At 42.6% G+C, this 21841-nt stretch overlaps 1 protein-coding gene across 1 annotated transcript; it reads left to right on the forward strand.

Annotated features, from left to right (window-relative positions):
- The first annotated feature begins 11611 nt into the window (after window positions 1-11611).
- Window positions 11612-20466, forward strand: LOC115158707 (calcium-activated chloride channel regulator 1). Its single transcript, XM_029707933.1, has 15 exons — window positions 11612-11640; window positions 12914-13101; window positions 13349-13486; window positions 14366-14516; window positions 14615-14720; window positions 16240-16399; window positions 16542-16766; window positions 16946-17170; window positions 17392-17563; window positions 17671-17777; window positions 17868-18083; window positions 18280-18550; window positions 18653-18817; window positions 19220-19453; window positions 19717-20466. The coding sequence occupies exons 2-15, from the start codon at window positions 12952-12954 to the stop codon at window positions 20127-20129; spliced, it is 2733 nt and encodes a 910-aa protein (XP_029563793.1). The 5' UTR covers window positions 11612-11640; window positions 12914-12951; the 3' UTR covers window positions 20130-20466.
- Window positions 20467-21841: the final 1375 nt, after the last annotated feature.

The following is a 21841-nucleotide window of genomic DNA, read 5'->3' on the forward strand; positions in this document are numbered from 1 at the left end:
TCAGGCATAGATCCTTGTATGCCTGCCTCTACCTGCTGTTTAACCTCCGTGTGGGGGCAGTGGTAGTTCACCAGACAGGAACTGTATTCACCAGACAGGAACTATATGGCTTTTCTTCAGACTCACTTTCCCATTGATTTAGATAAGTGGTGTGGCGCGAGTGACAGTATGGCCTGAACTCGTTCAGTCTTGTTACGTAAATGAGGTCTGATAATCAAGCCAAATGAATTCTATGCACATACGTATGTTGTGGTTTAGTCAAAAGTAATAGAAAACATTTGGGCAAATTACTCAAATGCCTTGTTCCAGTCAATATATGATTTGTGAAATATAGCTTTACATTGAGATAATGTTGAGATCATGTTGAATACATACAGTGGATGTTCAAGAATCCCCAGCGATCTATTTTACTTGACTCCTAAAGTCATGCTGCTCTCTAGTGGTCAGATGATGTAAACAGAGGTGAGACATTATTTAGTCTGTTCTCTGAAACACTCACCTGGGTGAATAAAGGTTGGCTTGAATTATGAGCCAAATAAATGACGGTGAAATTGCCCAGTACCTAACACTGTGTAAAATGGCCTGTTTCCGAGTCTGTACATGTAAGTCAGAATATCTTTAAGGATAAGAAGTAGAAACTCAGTATTGAGAAGTCAGAATTAAAAACAGAGTTTGACCAGTCTTAATTAGTCAGCTCTTGAAAGTCATGGATCTTTATACATGCTAATAGCCCCTAATACCTTGTCTAATGTATTCATATCACACCCCAGTTCAGCTCAGCAGGCAATTGACCCCAAACATATTTATTAGGCCTATAACCTAGTTCATCCATTTAAAAAACGTTTTAATAAGAATGATAGACTATAAAGTTAATGGAGTCTTTATTTATACAATCATCAATTAAGGATCCAGTATCAAACTTCAATTCAAACTTTAACTTTTGAAGTACATTTCAAATAGCATGACAACTGGGTACTTTTCCCACCACTGCTACCTCGTCACTGTGCCCCACACTCATTCAAGCAGTGAATTTCAAACACAGATTCAACCACAAAGACCAGGGAGGTTTCCCAATGCCTCACAAAGAAGGGCAACTATTAGTAGATGGGTATAAAAAATAAAAAAGCAGACAATGAATATCCCTTTGAGCATGGTGAAGTTATTAATTACACTTTGGACGGTGTATCAATACACCCAGTCACTACAAAGATAAAGGGGTCCTTCCTAACTCAGTTGCCAGAGAGGTAGGAAACCGCTCAGGGATTTCACCACAAGGCCAATGGTGACTTTAAAACAGTTACAGAGTTTAATTATATTACATTTACATAAGTTTTTACACCCTTTACTCAGTACTTTGTTGAAACACCTTTGGCAGCGACTACAGCCATGACTCCTCTTGGGTATGAACCTACAAGCTTGGCACACCTGTTTTTGGGGAGTTTCTCCCATTCTTCTCTGCAGACCCGCTCAAGCTATGTCAGGTTGGATGGGGAGTGTCGCTGCACAGCTATATTCACGTCTCTCCAGAGATGTTTGATCGGGTTCTTGTTCTGGCTCTATCTGGGCCACTCAAGGACATTCAGAGACTTGACCCGAAGCCAATCCTGCGTTGTCTTGGCTGTGTGCTTACGGTCGTTGTCCTGTTGGAAGGGGAACCTTCTCCCCAGTCCTGAGGCCCTGAGCGCTCTGGAGCAGGTTTTCATCAAGGATCTCTCTGTACTTTGCTCTGTTTGTCTTTCCCTCGATCCTGACTAAAAGAGAGTTGAATCTTGGTTTCATCAGACCAGAGAATCTTGTTTCTAATGGTCTGAGAGTCCTGTCATGTGCCTTTTACTGAGGAGTGGCTTCCGTCTGACCACTCTATCATAAAGGCCTGATTGGTGGAGTGCTGCAGAGATGGTTGTTCTTCTGGAAGGTTCTCCCATCTCCACAGAGGAACTGGAGCTCTGTCAGAGTGACCATCGGGTTCTTGGTCACCTCCCTGACCAAGGCCCTTCTCCCCCGATTGCTCAGTTTGACCGGGCAGCCAGATCTAGGAAGAGTCTTGGTGGTTCCAAACTTCTTCTATTTTAGAATGATGGAGGCCACTGTGTTCTCGGGGGCCTTCAATGCTGCAGATATTTTTTGGTACCCTTCCCCAGATCTGTGTTCCCCCGATACAATGCTGTCTCAGAGCTCTATGGATAATTTCTTCGTCCTCATGGCTTGGTTTTTGCTCTGACATGCACTGTCAACTGTGGGACGTTATATAGACAGGTGTGTGCCTTTCCAAATCATGTCCAATCAATTGAATGTACTGCAGGTGGACTCCAATGAAGTTGTAGAAACATTTCAAGGATAATCAATGAAACGGGATGAACCTGATCTCAATTATTGGCCATGCAGCATTTACAGTGAGTTGCCTCAGCAGACGTTAGGGCATTCTTACCTCTTGCACTTCGCGGAGCAGTGCAGAGCTGATATCAAGGCAGTGAGTTTGTGTTTACACAGGATGTTCTGCCCCCACCTACCGTCAACCAATCATGTCAATGCGGAGCAATACAGAGCCCTCTGCATTGTTACAAAATGTGGGAGGTGCATGGCGATGCGGTACAAAGCTCTACTTGGCCTCTACATGCCTCTGCACACCCTCCATATGGAGCCTCTGACCACATTTTTGAATCAAGCCTTAGGTCAGAGTAATAGCATGACTTGTTCAAGACTCTGTTCCTTTAACCTCTCAATAGACCTCTTGTCTTTCTGTGGAGAAATCGCAGTTGTCAAAGCGTGCGAAGATCTGACTGAGCTCATTAGCTGGTGCCTCCACAGTTCCCTCACACCTCCCTGATGTTGTTGCGAGCAAACTGTTCCTCCATCTTGTTCTTGTTGTCCCTCTTACCAGCCCAGGTAATTTGTTTTTATTCCTTCTGTATCCCTTTCACATTGACCATGTCACCCCTCAGGAATGCTTATTTTTTCATATTGAGTGTGCTATTAATGTTTTTTTTTGGGGGGGGCACTTCACTGCTCTCTGTGGAACAACATTGTCCACACAGAAGTTGATACAGTCAGTAACACTGTTGAATAGAAGGTCCCATAGCCACGGGAAGTAGTTTGAGGGTGGGGGTGCAGTGATTATTTTTTTTCTCCAGGGGGGAGAAAAAATTAAGTTTCACAGCTGTGTTTACATCAAGCTTGTGATTTGATTTACAAACTTGTTGGATGCATTTGCTGTTTGTTTTGGTTTTGTGCCCAACAAGTCTGTAGTGTCACAAGCTTGGTGTAATCATTGCATGCTAGGAATATGGGACCAAATACTCATGTAAGTGATTACTTTAATACACATGTAATTGAATTTGTCCCAATTCTTTTGGTCCCCTAAAATGTGAGGACTTTGTACAAAAAAACAGTTAACCTGATATGGATGAAAATACCCTCAAATGAAAGCTGACAGTCTGCACTTTAACCTCATAGTCATTATATGATTTAAAATACAATGTGCTGGAGTACAGAGCCAAAATAATAAAAAAATGCTTCACTGTCCCAATAATTATGGAGGGCACTGTATTTTAGTCATTATTTTCTTTGACTAAATCGCTACATATTTGTTGCCAAACCCACTGGCTACAGGGCATTTATAAGTCTTTGGTAGGTAAAGCCCTGCCTTATCTCAGCTCACTGGTCACCATAGCAACACCCACTCGTAGCACGCGCTCCAGCAGGTATATTTCACTGGTATCCCCAAAGACAACACCTCTTTGGCCGACCATTCCTTCCAGTTCTCTGCTGCCAATGACTGTAACGAATTGCAAAAATCACTGAAGCTGGAGACTTATATCTCCCTCACTAACTTTAAGCATCAGCTGTCAGAGCAGCTTACCAATCACTGCACCTGTACACAGCCCATCTGTAAATAGCCCACCCAACTGCCTCATCCCCATATTGTTATTTATTTTCTTCTCATTTGCACCCCAAGATCTCTACTTGCACATCATCATCTGCAGATCTATCACTCCAGTGTTAATGCTAAATTGTAATTATTTTGCCACTATGGCCTATTTATTGCCTTACCTCCCTAATCTTACTACATTTGCACATACGGTACATAGATTTTTCTATTATGTTATTGACTGTACGTTTGTTTATCCCATGTGTAACTCTGTGTAGTTTTTGTAGCACTGCTTTACTTTATCTTGGCCAGGTTGCAGTTGTAAATGAGAACTTGTTTTCAACTGGCCTCCCTGGTTAAATAAAGGTGAAATAAATAAAAAAATAAGATTTCTTTAAATGAAATAGTGCAGTGAATATCCTGCATGAACTTAATTTAATGTTTTATCTTTGTCATGTCTCAGTAAGAACAGTCCGCACAACACCTGTGTACTGTCTGCTGGTCAGTCAGCTGAGATTAAGGTACAGAGATGGAGAGTGGAACATGGCAGATTTTGAAGCCGAGTAGTCCCATGAAGACATGGAGTGACTGTAACATAGTTCTGCAACTTACAATTTTCTGAAGGATTTTGATGCATATAACCATTTCTAACACACCACACTGACTCCTCAGATGCAGCTGAAAATCGGTATTGGACTGAAAGAGAGGCATAAGTCGTCGGACCCCCAGACAGTGTAAAGGAACGGGACGTAAACAGGCAAAGGCGGCATCGCAAGATATACCCACTATATATACAAAAGTATGTGGACACCTGTTTAAATTAATGGATTTGTCTATTTCAGCCACACCCATTGCTGACAGGTGTATAACATCGACCACACAGCCATGCAATCTCCATAGACAATCATTGACAGTAGAATGGCCTTACTGAAGAGCTCAGTGACTTTCAATGTCCGAGCAGCCGCACACAAGCCTAATATCACTATGCTCAATACCAAGCGTCGGCTGGAGTGGTGTAAAGCTCGCTCCATTGGACTCTGGAGCAGTGGAAATGCATTTTTTGGAGGGATGAATCATGCTTCACCATCTGGCAGTCCGACGGACGAATCTGGGTTTGGCGGATGCCAGGAGAATGCAACCTGCCCCAATGCATAGTGCCAACTGTAAAGTTTGGTGGAGGAGGAATAATGGTCAGAGACTGTTTTTCATGGTTCGGGCTTGGCCCCTTTACCACGTTTCAGGTAAGACCCAAGTGCAGACTGTGTTGAAGTAACAAAGTTTATTACAGCAACAGGGGCAGGCAAACGACAGGTCAAGGCAGGCAGGGGTCGATAATCCAGACTGGTGGGGCAAAGGTACAAGACGGCAGGCAGGCTCAGGGTCAGGTCAGGCAGAGGTCGGTAATCCAGAGGTGGGGCAAGGGTATAGGTCGGCAGGCAGGCTCAGGGTCAGGGGCAGGCAGAGTGGCCAGGCAGGCGGGCTCAGAGTCAGGACAGGCAAGGGTCAAAACCAGGAGGGCAAGAAAAGGAGACACTGGAAAAGCAGGAAACGCTGGTTGACTTGACAAACAAGACGAACTGGCAACAGACAAGCAGAGAACACAGGTATAAATACACAGGGGATAATAGGTAAGATGGGCAACACCTGGAGGGGGGTGGAGACAATCACAAGGACAGGTGAAGCAGATCAGGGCATGCCACCCTTAGTTCCAGTGAATGGAAATCTTAACGCTACAGCATACAATTACATTTTTGATTATTCTGTGTTTCCAACATTGTGGCAACAGTTTTGGGAAGGCCCTTTCATGTTTCACCATGATAATGCCCCCGTGAACAAAGCAAGGTCCATACAGACATGGTTTGTCGATATTGGTGTGGAAAAACTTGACTGGCCTGCACAGAGCCCTGTCCTCAACCCCATCGAACACCTTCGGGATGAATTGTAACGCCGGCTGCGAGCCAGGCCTAATCGCCTGCACTAATGCTCTTGTGGCTGAATGGAAGCAAGTCCCTGCAGCAATGTTGCAACATCTAGTGGAAAGCCTTCCCAGAAGATTGGAGGCTGTTATAGCAGCAAAATGGGGACCAACTCCATATTAATGCCCATGATTTTGGTCATGTAGTGTAGGTTATTTTATCAAACCAATCAATACATTTTAAATGCAGTACTGAGTTTTTAAAAGTTTACAGGTTTTAGTGTGTGCTTTTTGTTGCTTTGAGATTCCAGTGTTCAAGACTGTTTGTTTATTGTGCAGAATAACATAGTCAAATTATTTGTAAAAAATAACAAGTTCAATACCTTATTTACATAAGTATTCAGACCCTTTGCTATGAGACTCGAAATTAAGCTCAGGTGCATCCTGTTTCCATTGACCATCCTTGAGATGTTTCTACAACTTTATTGGAGTCCACCTGGGGTAAATTCAATTGACTGGACATGATTTGGAAAGGCAAACACTTGTCTATATAAGGTCCCACAGTTGACAGTGCATGTCAGAGTAAAAACCAAGCCAAGAGGTCAAATTAATTATTCGTGGAGCTCCGAGACAGGATTGTGTCAAGGCACAGATCTGGGAAAGGGTACCAAAAATGTTTTGCAGCTTGTATCACATCTGCCATCATCAGGTAGTGGAGGCACAAACATTTGTGCAGGTGCCTGCGCCCAGAACCAGGCCTCCTGCATGTCTCCCCAGCCTGGTGAGTCCTGTGCCTGTGCCCAGAGCCAGGCTTCCTGCATGTCTCCCCAGCCTGGTGAAGCCTGTGCCTGCTCCCAGAGCCAGGCCTCCTGCATGTCTCCCCAGCCTGGTGAGTCCTGTGCCTGCACCCAGAACCAGGTCTCCTGCATGTCTCCCCAGCCTGGTGAGTCCTGTGCCTGCGCCCAGAACCAGGCCTCCTGCATGTCTCCCCAGCCTGGTGAATCCTGTGCCTGCGCCCAGAGCCAGTCCGGAGCCGCCACAGCCGCCCGCCAGTCCGGAGCCGCCAGAGCCGCCCGCCAGTCCGGAGCCGCCAGAGCCGCCCGCCTGTCCGGAGCCGCCAGAGTCGCCCGCCTGTCCGGAGCCGCCAGAGTCGCCCGCCTGTCCGGAGCCGCCAGAGTCGCCCGCCAGCTGCACCTTTGGGCGGGGGGGGGGGGGGGGGGTACTGTCACGCCCTGACCTGAGAGAGCCTTTTTATGTCTCTATTTAGGTTTGGTCAGGGTGTGATTTGGGTGGGCATTCTATGTCCGTGTTTCTATGTTTGGGATTTCTTTGTTTCGGCCGGGTATGACTCTCAATCAGGAACAGCTGCATATCGTTGTTGCTGATTGGGAGTCATACTTAGGCAGCCTGTTTTTCCTTTGGGTTTTGTGGGTAGATATTTTCTGTTTAGTGTTTTGCACCTGACGGAACTGTTCGGTTGTTCTTTTGTTTTGCTTGTTGCTTTAGTGTTCAGTTGTACATTAAAATGACGGACACTTACCACACTGCATTTTGGTCTGATTTCTCTTCCCCTTCATCCGAGGACGACGAAGACCGTTACATTCTTAACTGACTTGCCTAATTAAATATAGGTTAAATAGAACTACAATATTCTGGGTCACTTTAGGATGCGTTCGTAAATTCACTCTGGCTATCTACTCCAATTTTAGAGCACTCTCATCTGAGTGTGCCAGAGTGCAGAATTACTGAGGAATTTATAAACACTCAACACCAGTTGAATATGGCCAGTGTTATTAAACATCGGCAAAAAAAGCGTAATTCAATTGTTGCCAGCAGCACAGTTACACTCACCAATTCTCTAAATAACATGAAAACAGCCTAACCAGCTCTGCTAAAATGCTCAGAGTGAGGTGTTCTTTCATTTGTGTCTGGAAGTAGCTTGCAAGCTATCCAACGTTAGCTTGAGTGCTTGACTGCCGTTGTGAAGTCAGAACACTCGGATCAACCCTACTCCTTGGCCAGAGCGTCCAGTGTGTGCTCTGAACGCACTGAGAGCAAATTGCTCTGAATATAGGAATGGACAATCTAACAATGTTCTGATTTTATGAACGCCCTGAGCGCACTCTGAGCGCACTCTGGCACTCCAGATTGAATTTACGAACATACCCTTACCTGGACTAAGTGAAAATACACATTATGACACTGTCAAGAAGCATTATGACCATCATGTGTCACTTTACTTGCACAAAGAAAATACACTTTATGACACTGTCAAGAAGCATTATGACCATCATAATCATATAAGCCAGATAGGCCTATGACGTACATGGCCTTATATCCGTTATCAGTCAAAAAGAGGGTGTCTTGTTCTTTTCCTGAAAATCTGTTCCTGCAATCATCCCAGTCATCAGCAACAATCTCACAGTCTCATCTAGAATGACATAATGATCATTACGGTGAAAGGGAAATTCCTTGCTGATGGACCTTGTCAGAATAATAAAAGATAAGTACATTTACTGGAACAATAAACATGTAACAATGTTTGTCTAGTGGACTTCCTGGCAGAGTTCAAGCTGAAAGTTGTGGGTACCTGTCACGTTCGTCGTACTGATTAGACCAAGGCACAGCGGGAATGTCCTCATCTTCTGGTTTATTGAGAAGAAAACGAAACAAACCACTTAATCAAAACAATGACGAAAAAACTGTCCTGTGAGACATACACATGGAACAACTACCCACAAATCCCATAGACAAAACACCCCTATTAAATAGGACTTTCAATTAGAGGCAATGAGAAACAGTTGCCTCCAATTGAAGGTCAAACCAATAAACTAAGCATAGAAATAGACTAACTAGAATGTACATAGAAATACACTAACATAGAACATGAACCAAAAAACACTCTAAACAAACATCCCCTGCCACGCCCTGACCAAAATACAATAACAAACAACCCCTTTACTGGTCAGGATGTGACAGTACCCCCCCCCCCCCCAAAGGTGCAGACCCCGGAAGCACCTTAAACAGAAAAAACATAAAAATAAACCCCCCCAAAATAATCCCAAACTAAAGGGAGGGAAGGGAGGGTGGCCACCGTCACCGACGGTTCTTGTGCTACACCCCCCCTCCCCCATCCTCCTACTATGGAGGTAGCTCTGGCGCTGGCCTTAGTCCCCAACCTAACCTGTCCACCCCCGCTGAAGGCTCAGGGCTGATGCGCGTCGCTGGAGACCTCGGGCTGATGCGCGACTCTGGGAGCTCCGGACTGGAGGGCGACTCTGGGAGCTCCGGACTGGAGGGCGACTCTGGGAGCTCCGGACTGGAGGGCGACTCTGGCTGCGCCGGTTCCGGACTGGAGGGCGACTCTGGCTGCGCCGGTTCCGGACTGGAGGGCGATTCTGGCTGCGCCGGTTCCGGACTGGAGGGCGACTCTGGCTGCGCCGGTTCCGGACTGGAGGGCGACTCTGGCTGCGCCGGTTCCGGACTGGAGGGCGACTCTGGCTGCGCCGGTTCCGCACTGGAGGGCGACTCTGGCTGCGCCGGTTCCGGACTGGAGGGCGACTCTGGTGCGCCGGTTCCGGACTGGAGGGCGACTCTGGCTGCGCCGGTTCCGGACTGGAGGGCGACTCTGGCTGCGCCGGTTCCGGACTGTGGACTGTCTCTGCAGGCTCCGGACTGTGGGCCGTCTCTGCAGGCTCCGGACTGTGGGCCGTCTCTGCAGGCTCCGGACTGTGGGCCGTCTCTGCAGGCTCCGGACTGTAGGACGTCGCTGGAAGCACTGGACGGGGAACTGTCGCCGAAAGCTCTGGACGGGGAACTGTCGCCGGAAGCTCTGGATGGGCAACTGTCGCCGGAAGCTCTGGATGGGGAATTGTCGCCGGAAGCTCTGGACGGGCAACTGTCGCCGGAAGCTCTGGACAGCAACTGTCGCCGGAAGCTCTGGACGGGGAACTGTCGCCGGAAGCTCTGGACGGGGAACTGTCGCCGGAAGCTCTGGACTGGACAGGCGCACTACAGGCCTAGTGCGTGGGGCTGGTACTGGAGGTACCAGACTGGAGACACGCACCTCAAGGCTAGTGCGAGGAGCAGGAACTGGATACACCGGGCCATGAACACACACTGGAGATCTGGAGTGCACAGCCTGCACAACCCGTCCTGGCTGGGTGGTAACAGTAGCCCTGCACGGGCGGAGTGCTGGCACAGGGCGAACTGGGCTGTGCAGAAGCCTGATGGCTGCCGTGAGTAGAACAGGCGTAGGGTAGCCTGGGCCTAGGAGATGTACTGGTGGCCAGATGTGCTGCGCAGGCATACTCCTACCTGGCTGGATACTCACTCTAGCACGGCACTTGCGAGAGGCTGGAATCGCTCGCACCGGACTGTGCGTGCGCATGGGCGAGATCGTGCGCACTTCCGCATAGACCGGCGCTCTTCTGATCCGCTGCTCCCCATAATAAGCACGGGGAGTTGACTTAGGGCTTACCCTTGGCCCGGCCAAACTACCCGTGTGCCCCCCAATTTTTTTTATTGGGGGTGCCTCTCGTGCTTCCGTTGTTGGGCACGCTCTTCATACTGTCGCCGTTCCTCCCTCGCTGTCTCCACCTGTTTCCATGGCAGGGTCTTGTCCCCTGCCATTACCTCCTCCCATGTCCATGATGTCCTCCACTCCCTTCTCTCCCTGGCCCAGGATCCTTGCTCCTCCTGGGCCCGCTGCTTCGTCTGTTGGGGAGGGGGTGGGTATTCTGTAACGTTCGTCGTACTGATTAGACCAAGGCGCAGCGGGAATGTGTATGCTCATCTTCTTGTTTATTGAGAAGAAAACGAAACAAAACACTTAATCAAAACAACAACGACAAAAAAAACAGTCCTGTGAGACATACAGCTACACATGGAACAACTACCCACAAATCCCGTAGACAAAACACCCCTATTAAATAGGACCTTCAATTAAAGGCAACGAGAAACAGCTGCCTCCAATTGAAGGTCAAACCAATAAACTAAGCATAGAAATAGACTAACTAGAACGAACATAGAAATACACTAACATAGAACATGAACCAAAAAAACGAAACACTCTAAACAAACACCCCCTGCCACGCCCTGACCAAACTACAATAACAAACAACCCCTTTACTGGTCAGGACGTGAGAGTACCATTACACAGAAAACAGCAGGTTTTAAAGGGACAGCCCAAGATTGGTACATAAATTTTTTTACTTTTCAATTAATTACCTTTATCCATTAATTCTTGAATAATATAACTTATCAGTTATGAGCTTAGTTCAACTTCATTGTTTGTTAAAAATGTAAAACACTTTAGCTTCAAAACATGGTTATTCAGAGCTTTGTCTATTAATTTGAGATTTGATCAAATTTCTCTAGTCCCATCCCTCAGCTTTTTACCAAAACAAGCAGCTGGTTGACCGCTTGTTGTTTTTCGAATCCCAGATTTTCCCTTTAAAACTGCCTCATCAACTTGATGTGATATGCAGCATCCCTGCTTCTGTGCTCAGAGATAAACAATGAAAAAGTGTCTATAATCATAGAATCATGATGGAACAGAGGTCAGATACCAATACAGAGCAGTGTTGTGAACATGCATAACAGAATGCAATATCATACTTCTTTGTTACTTACAAGAATCATGGTTTTATATGAACTACTGTCACTATCACTATCACTGTCTCAGGTTTCCCAGACAAATATAGTATATTCTATGACTATAAAGAAACTTGGATTCTGTAATGATGGGGCGGTGAGTCGGAAGCAGGTGCAGGTGAAACGTTTTAATAAAACAACAAAACTAAGAACACGATACTAACATAGGCAGAACGCCGATACACAAGAACAGTACCAACTGGTGAGTGAATATGGGAGAGTGACATATAAAGGGGAGGAAATGATGAAGGTAATGGAGTTCAGGTGTGAATCATAATGATTACCAGGTGTGCGTCAAGCACTCCTCCAGCATCTTTTAATTTTTTCTGCGTCTCACGAATGTTCTTCTTTGTGATCCGAACACCTCAAACTTAAATTCGTCTGTCCATGACACTTTTTTCCAATCTTCCTCTGTCCAGTGTCTGTGTTCTTTTGCCTATCTTAATCTTTTCTTTTTATTGGCCAGTCTAGGATATGGCTTTTTCTTTGCAACTCTGCATAGAAGGCCAGTGTCTTCTATGTTGCCTCTTCACTGTTGACGTTGGGACTGGTGTTTTGCGGGTACTATTTAATGAAGCTGCCAGTTGAGGACTTGTGAGGCGTCTGTTTCTCAAACTAGACACTCTAATGTACTTGTCCTTTTGCTCAGTTGTGCACCGGGGCCTCCCACTCCTCTTTCTATTCTGGTTAGAGCCAGTTTGCGCTGTTCTGTGACGGGGGTAGTAGACAGCGTTGTACGAGATCTTCAGTTTCTTGGCAATTTCTCACATAGAATATCCTTAATTTCTCAGAACAAGAATAGACTGACGAGTTTCAGAAGAAAGGTCTTTGTTTCTGGCCATTTTGAGCCTGTAATCGAACCCATAAATGCTGATTCTGCAGATACTCAACTAGTCTAAAGAAGGACAGTTTTATTGCTTCTTTAATAAGAACAACAGTTGTCAGCTGTGGTAACATAATTGCAAAAGAGTTTTCTAATGATCAATTAGCCTTTTAAAATGCTAAACTTGGATTAGCTAACACAATGTGGCATTGGAATACAGGAGTAATGGTTGCTGATAATGGGCCTCTGTACACCTATGTAGATATTCCATAAAATAACATCAGTTTCCAGCTACAATAGTCATTTACAACATTGACAATGTCTACACTGTATTTCTGATCAATTTGATGTTATTTTAATGGACAAAAAAAGTGCTTTTCTTTAAAAAAATAAGGACATTTCTAAGTGACCCCAAACTTTTGAATGGTAGTGTGTATATATATATATATATATATATTGTTTTATTTTTTTCTTCCCTAACACTACCACCCTTCCCTGAAATACAGTTCTAGGTGAATCAGCACTTGTGGCTTCTCGAAAACACTGGGCATGTGATAAGGGCATCTGACTTAATTACATCTGATTTACATAATTATGGGGCAATTCTCTGTTTATTTCCACCCTCTGCTATCTCTGCTAATATAACTGGCAGATCACAGATCCTTCCCGCACATCACTGAGTCCACCACCATGGCCTCTAAAGCAGCGGCAGTGTTGCTGCTGGTTTACCTGTCAGGATCTACATTTGGGATCAAGCTGACTGGAAATGGATACACTGACATTCTGATTGCTATTAACCCAGTGGTACCTGAGGACCCAGTGCTCATCACACAAATCGAGGTAATAAATTAATGACAAAAAACATTATTTCCCCACTCAACAGGTAATATATATTTTAGGATATTGTGAATGTTATTGAATGTAATGTTGAATGTAGGATATTGCTGTTTTTGATGTTGAAATTCAAATGCTGTATCTAACCATAGGACAGGCATGCTGTGATTGTTTTACTAATAATGAAAGTAAACCAAAACATTAAATTAGACACCACAGCTTTTGTTTTATTCTATTTAATTTGTTACTTCAGGAAATGATTAAAGAAGCATCCAGACATCTACTCAATGCAACAAAGAAACATTTATATTTCAAGGAAGTCGCAATATTAGTGCCACCTAATTGGAATAAAGGAAATTACTCCAAAGCAAAGACGGAGGTCTACGATAAGGTACTGAGAGAATCTAAAACATGCAAATGATGTTGGAGTCCTTTGTGCTCAGTTGAAGTCATCATTACCACCAATGACAGAGAACGATCCTGACTGACATTCTATTAGCTTTTGATTCCTCATCATTACAATTATTTAAATCATTAAGTCATTGGAAGATACTCTACACACTACAAAAGTATGTGGACACCCCTTCAAATTAGTGGATTCAGGTCTTTCAGCCACACCCGTTGCTGACAGGTGTATAAAATCGAGCACACAGAAATGCAATCTCCATAGACAAACATTCGCAGCAGAATGGCCTTACTGAAGAGCTCAATGACTTTCAGTGTGGCACCGTCATAGGATGCCATCTTTTCAATAAGTCAGTTCGTCCACATACTTTTGACCATGTAGTGTAGATTTCCAGTTATAAACTGGGTGGTCGAGCCCTGAATGCTGATTGGCTGACAGCTGTGGTATATTAGACCCTATACCATGGGTATGACAAAACATGTATTTTTATTGCTCTAATTACGTTGGTAACTAGTATATAATAGCAATAAGGCACTTCGGGGGTTTGTGGTATATGGCCAATATACCACGGCTAAAGGCTATGTTCAGGCAACTGTAATAGTAATCTTAACCGTAATTGTTAAAATACAACAAGGAAGACATACATTAAACTGTTATAGTTAAGGGGAAAATTTGACAAAATTGGACGTTTGTCCAAAAACATCAATATATAACTCATATGACCAGGTAGTCAGAATGTAAATTGGCATGGTATCATCTTTGCAAAATTCTGAAGTATAAGCTTTTTATAGTAATTACAAACACTTTGAAGTATTATGGTAAATCTAGATATATTGTTAATAATTTGCATTGTATCTGTTATAGGCCAATATAATAATTGATGAGCCAAATAAATTACATGGAGATCAGCCTTACACTCTGCAGTATGGTGAATGTGGATCTGAGGGCCAGTACATTCATTTGACTCCTGACTTCATGCTGAATGATGATGTCTCTAAATACTATGGACCCAGAGGTTAGAGTCACCTGCCGTAAACTCTATCTCCTGTTACTGTGCAAGACCCAATACAGAAATCCTATTTGTTGAATTTTCCTTCTAAAACTCACTTCCAGGTAAGGTTTTTGTCCATGAATGGGCACATCTAAGATGGGGAGTTTTTGATGAATATAATGAAGAAAAACCCTTCTACTTGTCAGGTTCCATAATCGAGGCAACAAGGTAATCTTTATCATTTATACATATTGTATCCATTAAAGGGCAATTCCAACATGGCGCATTTCTACATTCTGTAGTGAAAAAAACATTTAATTTCAAAGACTACGAGATACACTGTGATGCGGGGAGCAGGAAAATAACTGGTTTTACTTTTGATGGCAACATCAAATTGCACTTTTTTAGGACCTTCTCATCTTTTTCAGCACAAACATAGAAATGCTCTATTTATATGTAGAAACTTGTATGGTGCTGGAGATAATGAATATGGGTTGAAAAGGGTTGGAATTCACCTTTAAGTGTCATAATTTGTCCTTAAAACAAGGAGTTTAAAAAGTTGCTTTTGAAAAAAAACATTTCAATCAAACACATTTTCAATAGATTCCGTATTGTTTGCGGAACATGGCAAAGGTACCAGTTAAACTCTACCTGTCCATTTGCATTGTCTGTTATGTCCAGTGAAAAGCATGAGCTGGCGCACACCAAAAACAGTAGATGTGCTGACTAACAGCAAGTAAACTGTTGGCCTGAAGACGGTACAGTGATGCCGAAACATTGGTGTTTTACCCAGTAAATAAAACATGTGGTAAAGAAATTAACTTTATGTCCTGAATACAAAGTGTTATGATTGGGGAAAATCATACACAACATATCACTGAGTACCACTATTCATATTTTCAAGCATGGTGGTGGCTGCATCATGCTATGGGTTTGCTTGTCATCGGCAATGGAGTTTTCTTTCGGATACAATGAAACGGAATAGTGCTAAGCACAGTCAAAATCCTAGTAGAAAACCTGCTCAGTCGGCTTTCCAACAGACACCTTTCAGCAGGATAATAACCTAAAACACAAGGTCAAATATACACTGGAGTTGCTTACCAATACATTTACATTACATTTACGTCATTTAGCAGACGCTCTTATCCAGAGTGACTTACAAAGACAACATTGAATGTTCCTGAGTGCCCAAGTTACAGTTTTGACTTAAATAGGTTTGAAAATCTATGGCAAGACATGAAAATGGCTGTTTAGCAATGATCAACAAGCAATTTGACAGAGCTTGAAGAATTAAAAAAATAATAATGTGCAAATATTGTACAATCCAGGTGTGCAAAGCTCTTAGAGACTCACATCTGTAATCCTTATCAAAGGTGATTCTAACATGTATTGACTCAGGGGTGTGAATACTTAGGTAAATTAGATATTTCTGTATGTCATTTTCAATAAATGTGCAAACATTTCTAAAAACATGTTCACCTCATCAAATCAACGTAATCCATTTTGAATGCAGGCTGTAACACAACAAAATGTGCAATAAGTCAAGGGGAATGAGTACTTTCTGAAGGCACATTGATTAGTCACTGTCTTTATTTTTATAGCCCATTGTCTATTTATAAGCATTTAATTCAGTTTCCACTATGACATGCATCTACCAACAATTAAATAGGGATTTTTCTTAAATTATTGAGACTTGGAGTCAACCCTTACTGTACAATCAATTTATTGTTAATGTTCATTTTCTCAGATGTACCATAAACATTACAGGAAAGTACATCCACAAACGTGACCAAAAGGACTGCACCCCTGACCCTGTTACTGGGTTATACACCGAAGACTGTGTATTCTATCCTGACAAGCAACAGACAACCTCTGCATCTATCATGTACAATCAAGGCCTTAGTGCTGTGAGTATAAGTATACACAGCCTTTCAACTACCTTGATATCTACCCAATGTGTTATGTAGTTGTAATGCTCAACTTACCATTTTTAACTGTAATGAAGATACGTTTAAACTAATGACACAAGCGTTTGTGTTGTGTGCACAGGTAAAAGAGTTCTGTACAAAAGAAACTCACAACACTGAGGCTCCAAACATCCAGAACAGAATGTGTGGTAACAGAGGTGTAGAGGAAGTTATTACCTCACTTTCTGTAGATGCCGGTGTGGCAGTTGTGCCAACACCACCAAGTATACTACCCACATTCACTGTGGTGCAGCGACGGCAAAGGGTTGTCTGTCTTGTCCTTGATGTTTCAGGAAGCATGGCTGCAGTAAGTTTTTATGGACTGATTTTTGAAATCAAACCATATTTTATAAAAACAATTCAAGATCTGACAACGGTAACACAAATTCCTGGTATTATTGGTGTTTGTGCCCGGGCACGTGTGTGTGTGTCTGTGCTTTTGTCTAACTGTCCTGCTGGTTGCTAATATATTTTTTTCCTATAAAGGGTTCTAGAATGTTGAACCTGAGACAAGCGGCAACACTCTTCATACAGAAGATTGTTGAAGACCAAGCTTATGTTGGCATTGTACAATTTACACATACGGCTACAATTCGTGAACCATTGACTTTGATTGATGGTACAGCGTCGAGAGATAAGCTTGTAGGCAGTCTGCCACTATCAGCTAGTGGAGGCACAGACATTTGTGCAGGTGTTGAGAAAGGTCTGGAGGTAAATACAATACCAATAATCTATATTTATTTGGCACCGTTCATATAATAGATTGCAAATTGCTTTAAATGATCACTTAAAATAATACTGGTACATAGTGCTGCAACAATCTGGATAAAAAACGTTTGACACATGAATACACATATATAGTACATTTAGAAAGAAACCCATTAAAATTACATTAATATATCATTTCAATAAATCAATGATGCTTCTATTAGGTACTTGGGGGAGATGGAGATGGTGCAAGAGGAGATGAGATCATATTACTAACTGATGGGGAATCAAGTATCAACTGTCAAATACGTGTTGAAGAAAGTGGTGCAACTGTGCACACAATAACTCTTGGGCCAAATGCAAACATAGCTGTAAAAGAATTGTCAGACATTTCAGGTAACACAGAGAGCAGTATCTTTCATAAGTATGCATTCTAAATTATATCTGAAATTCCTTCTTACTTGTTCAAATGTTTTACCTAAATATCATCCTTCCTGCTGTAGGTGGTAAATATCACAATGCTGCTGATGGTGTGGATTCCAATGACCTTGTTGATATTTTTGCTTCACACACAACATCTGATGGAAATCTGACCAAGCAGACAATCCAGGTGAGATGAAGTTGCAGGGAATTATGAGAAACATAATATACTATAAGTGTTTACAGATATTTGAACATAATCTGTCTTTTTTCCCAACAGCTTGAGAGCACTGGATTGAATGTGATTGGTTGGTTTAATGGATCTGTGTCCATTGACAGGACAATTGGAAACAAGACAAGCTTTTTAGTTATCTATGAAAGAAGTCCACCTGACATCCTTGTTTTAAGCCCCTTTACACGGACCTATGACACATCACATTTCAAACATGATGCTCCTGCTAAGACTTTGACGCTCGATATTGAAGGAACTGCTGAGGTCTGTCTGGTTGTGTTTATTTTATGTGTTCAGCTAGATTCAAAAGTTAGATTTATATTTATTATAGTTGTGTGTATTATTTTTCCAATTACTACAAGCTACTAATTTAGCCATTTCAATTGTTCAATGTGGACCATATTATGCATTACTACAATTTCACTAGATTGAATGGTGATGATATTATTTACAATTGTAGACTGGAAAGTGGAAATACAGTCTACTAAATAAAGCGTCAACCGCCCAATCTATGTCAATGACTGTGACAAGTCATGCTGTTAGTGAAGCTATATCACCGGTCATGGTCAAAACCCACATGAGCCAACTGTCCAGCAACGGCAGCAAACCCATGTTGGTGTATGCAGAGGTCAACCAGAAAGGTGTTCCGGTGATTCTGGCAGATGTGATGGCCACACTAACCTCTGATAAGGGAGTGAAGCATGAGCTGAAACTGCAAGATAATGGAGCAGGTGATGTAGAGCCACAATACATATGATTTAGAACCAAAATGGTGTCGGTGTTACAAAAACTATTATTTATTTAAGTTTTAAGATGAAATCCTATTTTTTCAGGTGCTGATGCTTTCAGATATGATGGCATCTATTCCAGTTACTTCACTAAACTAACAACAGGAAAATACAGCTTGAAAGTGAAAGTACATAACAATGATGGCATGGCCAGATTCTCCCTCAGGAGACACAGTGGAGCACTTTACATACCTGGATATGTGGTTAATGGTACAGTACTTTCCATCTGAAACGATGTGTTTTTCATTCATGAACTGGTGGCAGGTAGCCTTGTGGTTGGAGTGTTGGGCCAGTAACCGAAAGGTTGCTAGATTGAATCCCTGAGCTGACAAGGTAAAAATCTGTCGTTCTGCACCTGAACAAGGCAGTTAACCCACTGTTGTCATTGTAAATAAGAATTTGTTCTTAACTGACTTGCCTAGTTAAATAAAGGTTACATTTTTTTTAATTGTGATACCATATTATGTATATACCAAAACATATTTAATTTGATGGATCAGTACCCATACCTATTCTCAACAACTAGCCTTATAATGATCACGGGTATGATTTGGTAGTTGGGATTGTAAGAATATGTATGCATTCATATGTTTGATGACTTTGTCTTCCCAGGACAAGTAGTGATGAATCCCCCAAAGCCCCCAGTCAGTGAGGACGACCTGCAGGCTGATGTGGGCAGCTTCACCAGGACAGCCATAGGAGAGAGCTTCTCAGTCAGTCTCCCACCTGGTGTCCCCCCTCCAAATTTCCCCCCTAACAAAATCACAGACCTGAATGCAGAGATAGAGGAGGACAAAGTGATGCTCACCTGGACTGCACCTGGGGAAGACATGGACCAAGGCACAGGTACAAAAATGTATAAATAATGAGCATCTCAACAACAAGTTGTGGATATATTTCCAGATTTTTTTGCTTAGAATAAAATCTGTAATGTAGGCCTAATATTCACAAAATATGAAGAAAAAAAAGCACTGCAACACTGACATGTACAGTATTTCACCAATCGCTAAATTTCATTTGACAGGGGTGCAAAATGCTAACAATCAGATAATCAGTGTGCTGTCTTGGTGTATATTTACATTTATTTACTTGCCATTTCTATTTTTCAGCAACGGCCTATGAGATCCGTTTTAGTGAAGATTCGGACCTACTCAGATCCAACTTTAGTACCGCTCATCTTGTCACATATAACCTCTCACCAAAGAAGGCAGGCTCCCCAGAAAAGCTCTCTTTCACTCTCTTCTCAATCATCAAAAATGGCACCACTCTGTTCTTTGCAGCAAAAGCAGAAGACAAGTCTTTCCTGAAATCTGAAACATCCAACATTATTCAAGTGACCAAGATTGTTCCCAAAGCTCCTGTTCCTTCTCCAACTGATGCTCCTGGGGGGTCTGATACATCAGGCGGTGGTGTGAACATTACTGCTATAGTCATATCAGTCACCACAGTAACCATGGTGGCTTGTCTGATTGCTAGTGTGACAATGTGTTCAATTAAATCAAGGAGAGTTAATCATGCTTAAAACAAATTATGATGATGAACAAATGTAGATGCACTTCATTGCACTCAATCATAGCAAACCTTCCTGTGTTTTTGATTAACACTAAAAAAACATATGAAGTAGAGGGAAATATATGATCTTATCTACCATTCTATGTTTTTTAAATAGCTGAAAGGTTAGAATGAGATCATAGCTAACCATATTAAATTGATTGTGCTATAATAGATTGATTAGACTGATTCTCTTAAGATCTCATTTGAAGCTTTGTGTTTGTGTATTAATCATTGTGTTTACAGTGAAGAACATGTTCTGTTAAGGTACAATATGTAAGATGTATCATAAAATTGATTGACATTAATGTGTATTATGTAATGATTGGCCTCCTTGGGTCAGGTTACCGTAGACCACAATCCTACAGAGAGATCTCTCACACCCACAAGAGGGGAAGAGATCAAGAGGTATGGAGATGGGAGGGGGGGGTTGTGACACCTCATACCCATTGTAAATCTAAGGCAGCAGACAAAATTCCTTTGTACTCTCACTATGGAGAACCGGCCTCAGAACATTTAACATGCAATAAATTGACTTTGGGACAATAGGGTTCGTCAGCCACAATGGTGGTAATGACGATAGATGGAATATGAAAATGAATGTTGTTTTTGTCATGTTATTAAAAGGTAAAGGACGACATTATAACGAAAACTTTGTAACTTTAAGAGTTTTCCTAGTATATGCTGGATGTTTGCATATTGTACGTTGTGTGGAAAATGTCCAGATCAAAAAGAATGTTTTTGTAAAGATGAAATGTGAAGTTAGTTCTAAATTGGATCTGAGTTAGTTGTCTAAATTGGATCTGAGTTAGTTGTATAAATTGAATCCGGTCACCACTCTCCATCGAATCGTATGTCTTACACTGCTTTCATTCCTACGCTGTGAGCCCTGAGCTACAGGGCTGGATGTTCTCAAAATATCCCTTTCGGAACAAGGGCGAGGAAACAGACCACTAAGACAAAGGACACTGACATGGTGAGGACAACCAGAGAGTTACATACCCTGTAACCAGAGAAGTGCGTCATCAGAGAAGCCGAAATGGTCCACACAGAGACCCCCATTGGAGACCTTCAACACCTTATTACATCATTATATTCTGACCCATAAGAGCGGCAGTTCGGGGCAAGGTTAGGGTTAAAATAATCATAGCTGACAAATGCACCCAAGTGTACTTTTCTCTTGTGTACTCTCTCTCTTTCTCTCTCTTTTGAAATCGCCATTGTGTGTAACATGTGTCATATTGTGTTGGCCAGCTAGGGACCGGTTCATCGTACTAAGTTCTAATCAATAGCCTAGATTGTAGGTTTGTGTATGTGTATCTAATATTATCATATAGGCTTGTTAGTAAATAAATAATCAACTCAGTTGGTGTGGTACGGACTCATTGGTGGGACTCGGGTTTGTGCAGATTCCCGGATTATGCAACGTTCAGAATGAGACTGTAGAGGAAATTGGGTTAAGCAGCGACTGTTGTAAAATCGATATTCTGATATTCTTTGAGTTAATTTGGAAAATAGAAACTCAATAAAACCAAACTTTCCTATGGTTCCCTAGGTTAATGAGTTAATAATTACTGATTCATTTAATCACGTAATTATACGTGCCCGGCTTTGCCACCCCATAGAGGTGGCCCTGGATTAATGTGCATTAACTATACTTAATCTAACTCAATATTTTTTTCA

This window comes from Salmo trutta, chromosome 22, assembly GCF_901001165.1.
Source record: "Salmo trutta chromosome 22, fSalTru1.1, whole genome shotgun sequence".
In the NCBI taxonomy this organism is placed as follows: Eukaryota; Metazoa; Chordata; class Actinopteri; order Salmoniformes; family Salmonidae; genus Salmo; species Salmo trutta.

What these genes read in the sequence shown, in the direction of transcription:
- LOC115158707 (XM_029707933.1), top strand. Translation starts at nt 12,952, where the DNA reads ATGGCCTCTAAAGCAGCGGCAGTGTTGCTGCTGGTTTACCTGTCAGGA. An exon ending in TTTCAGGAAGCATGGCTGCA is followed by an intron (nt 16,767 to 16,945) that starts GTAAGTTTTTAT and finishes TTTCCTATAAAG; the next exon opens with GGTTCTAGAATGTTGAACCT. An exon ending in AGAATTGTCAGACATTTCAG is followed by an intron (nt 17,564 to 17,670) that starts GTAACACAGAGA and finishes TTCCTGCTGTAG; the next exon opens with GTGGTAAATATCACAATGCT.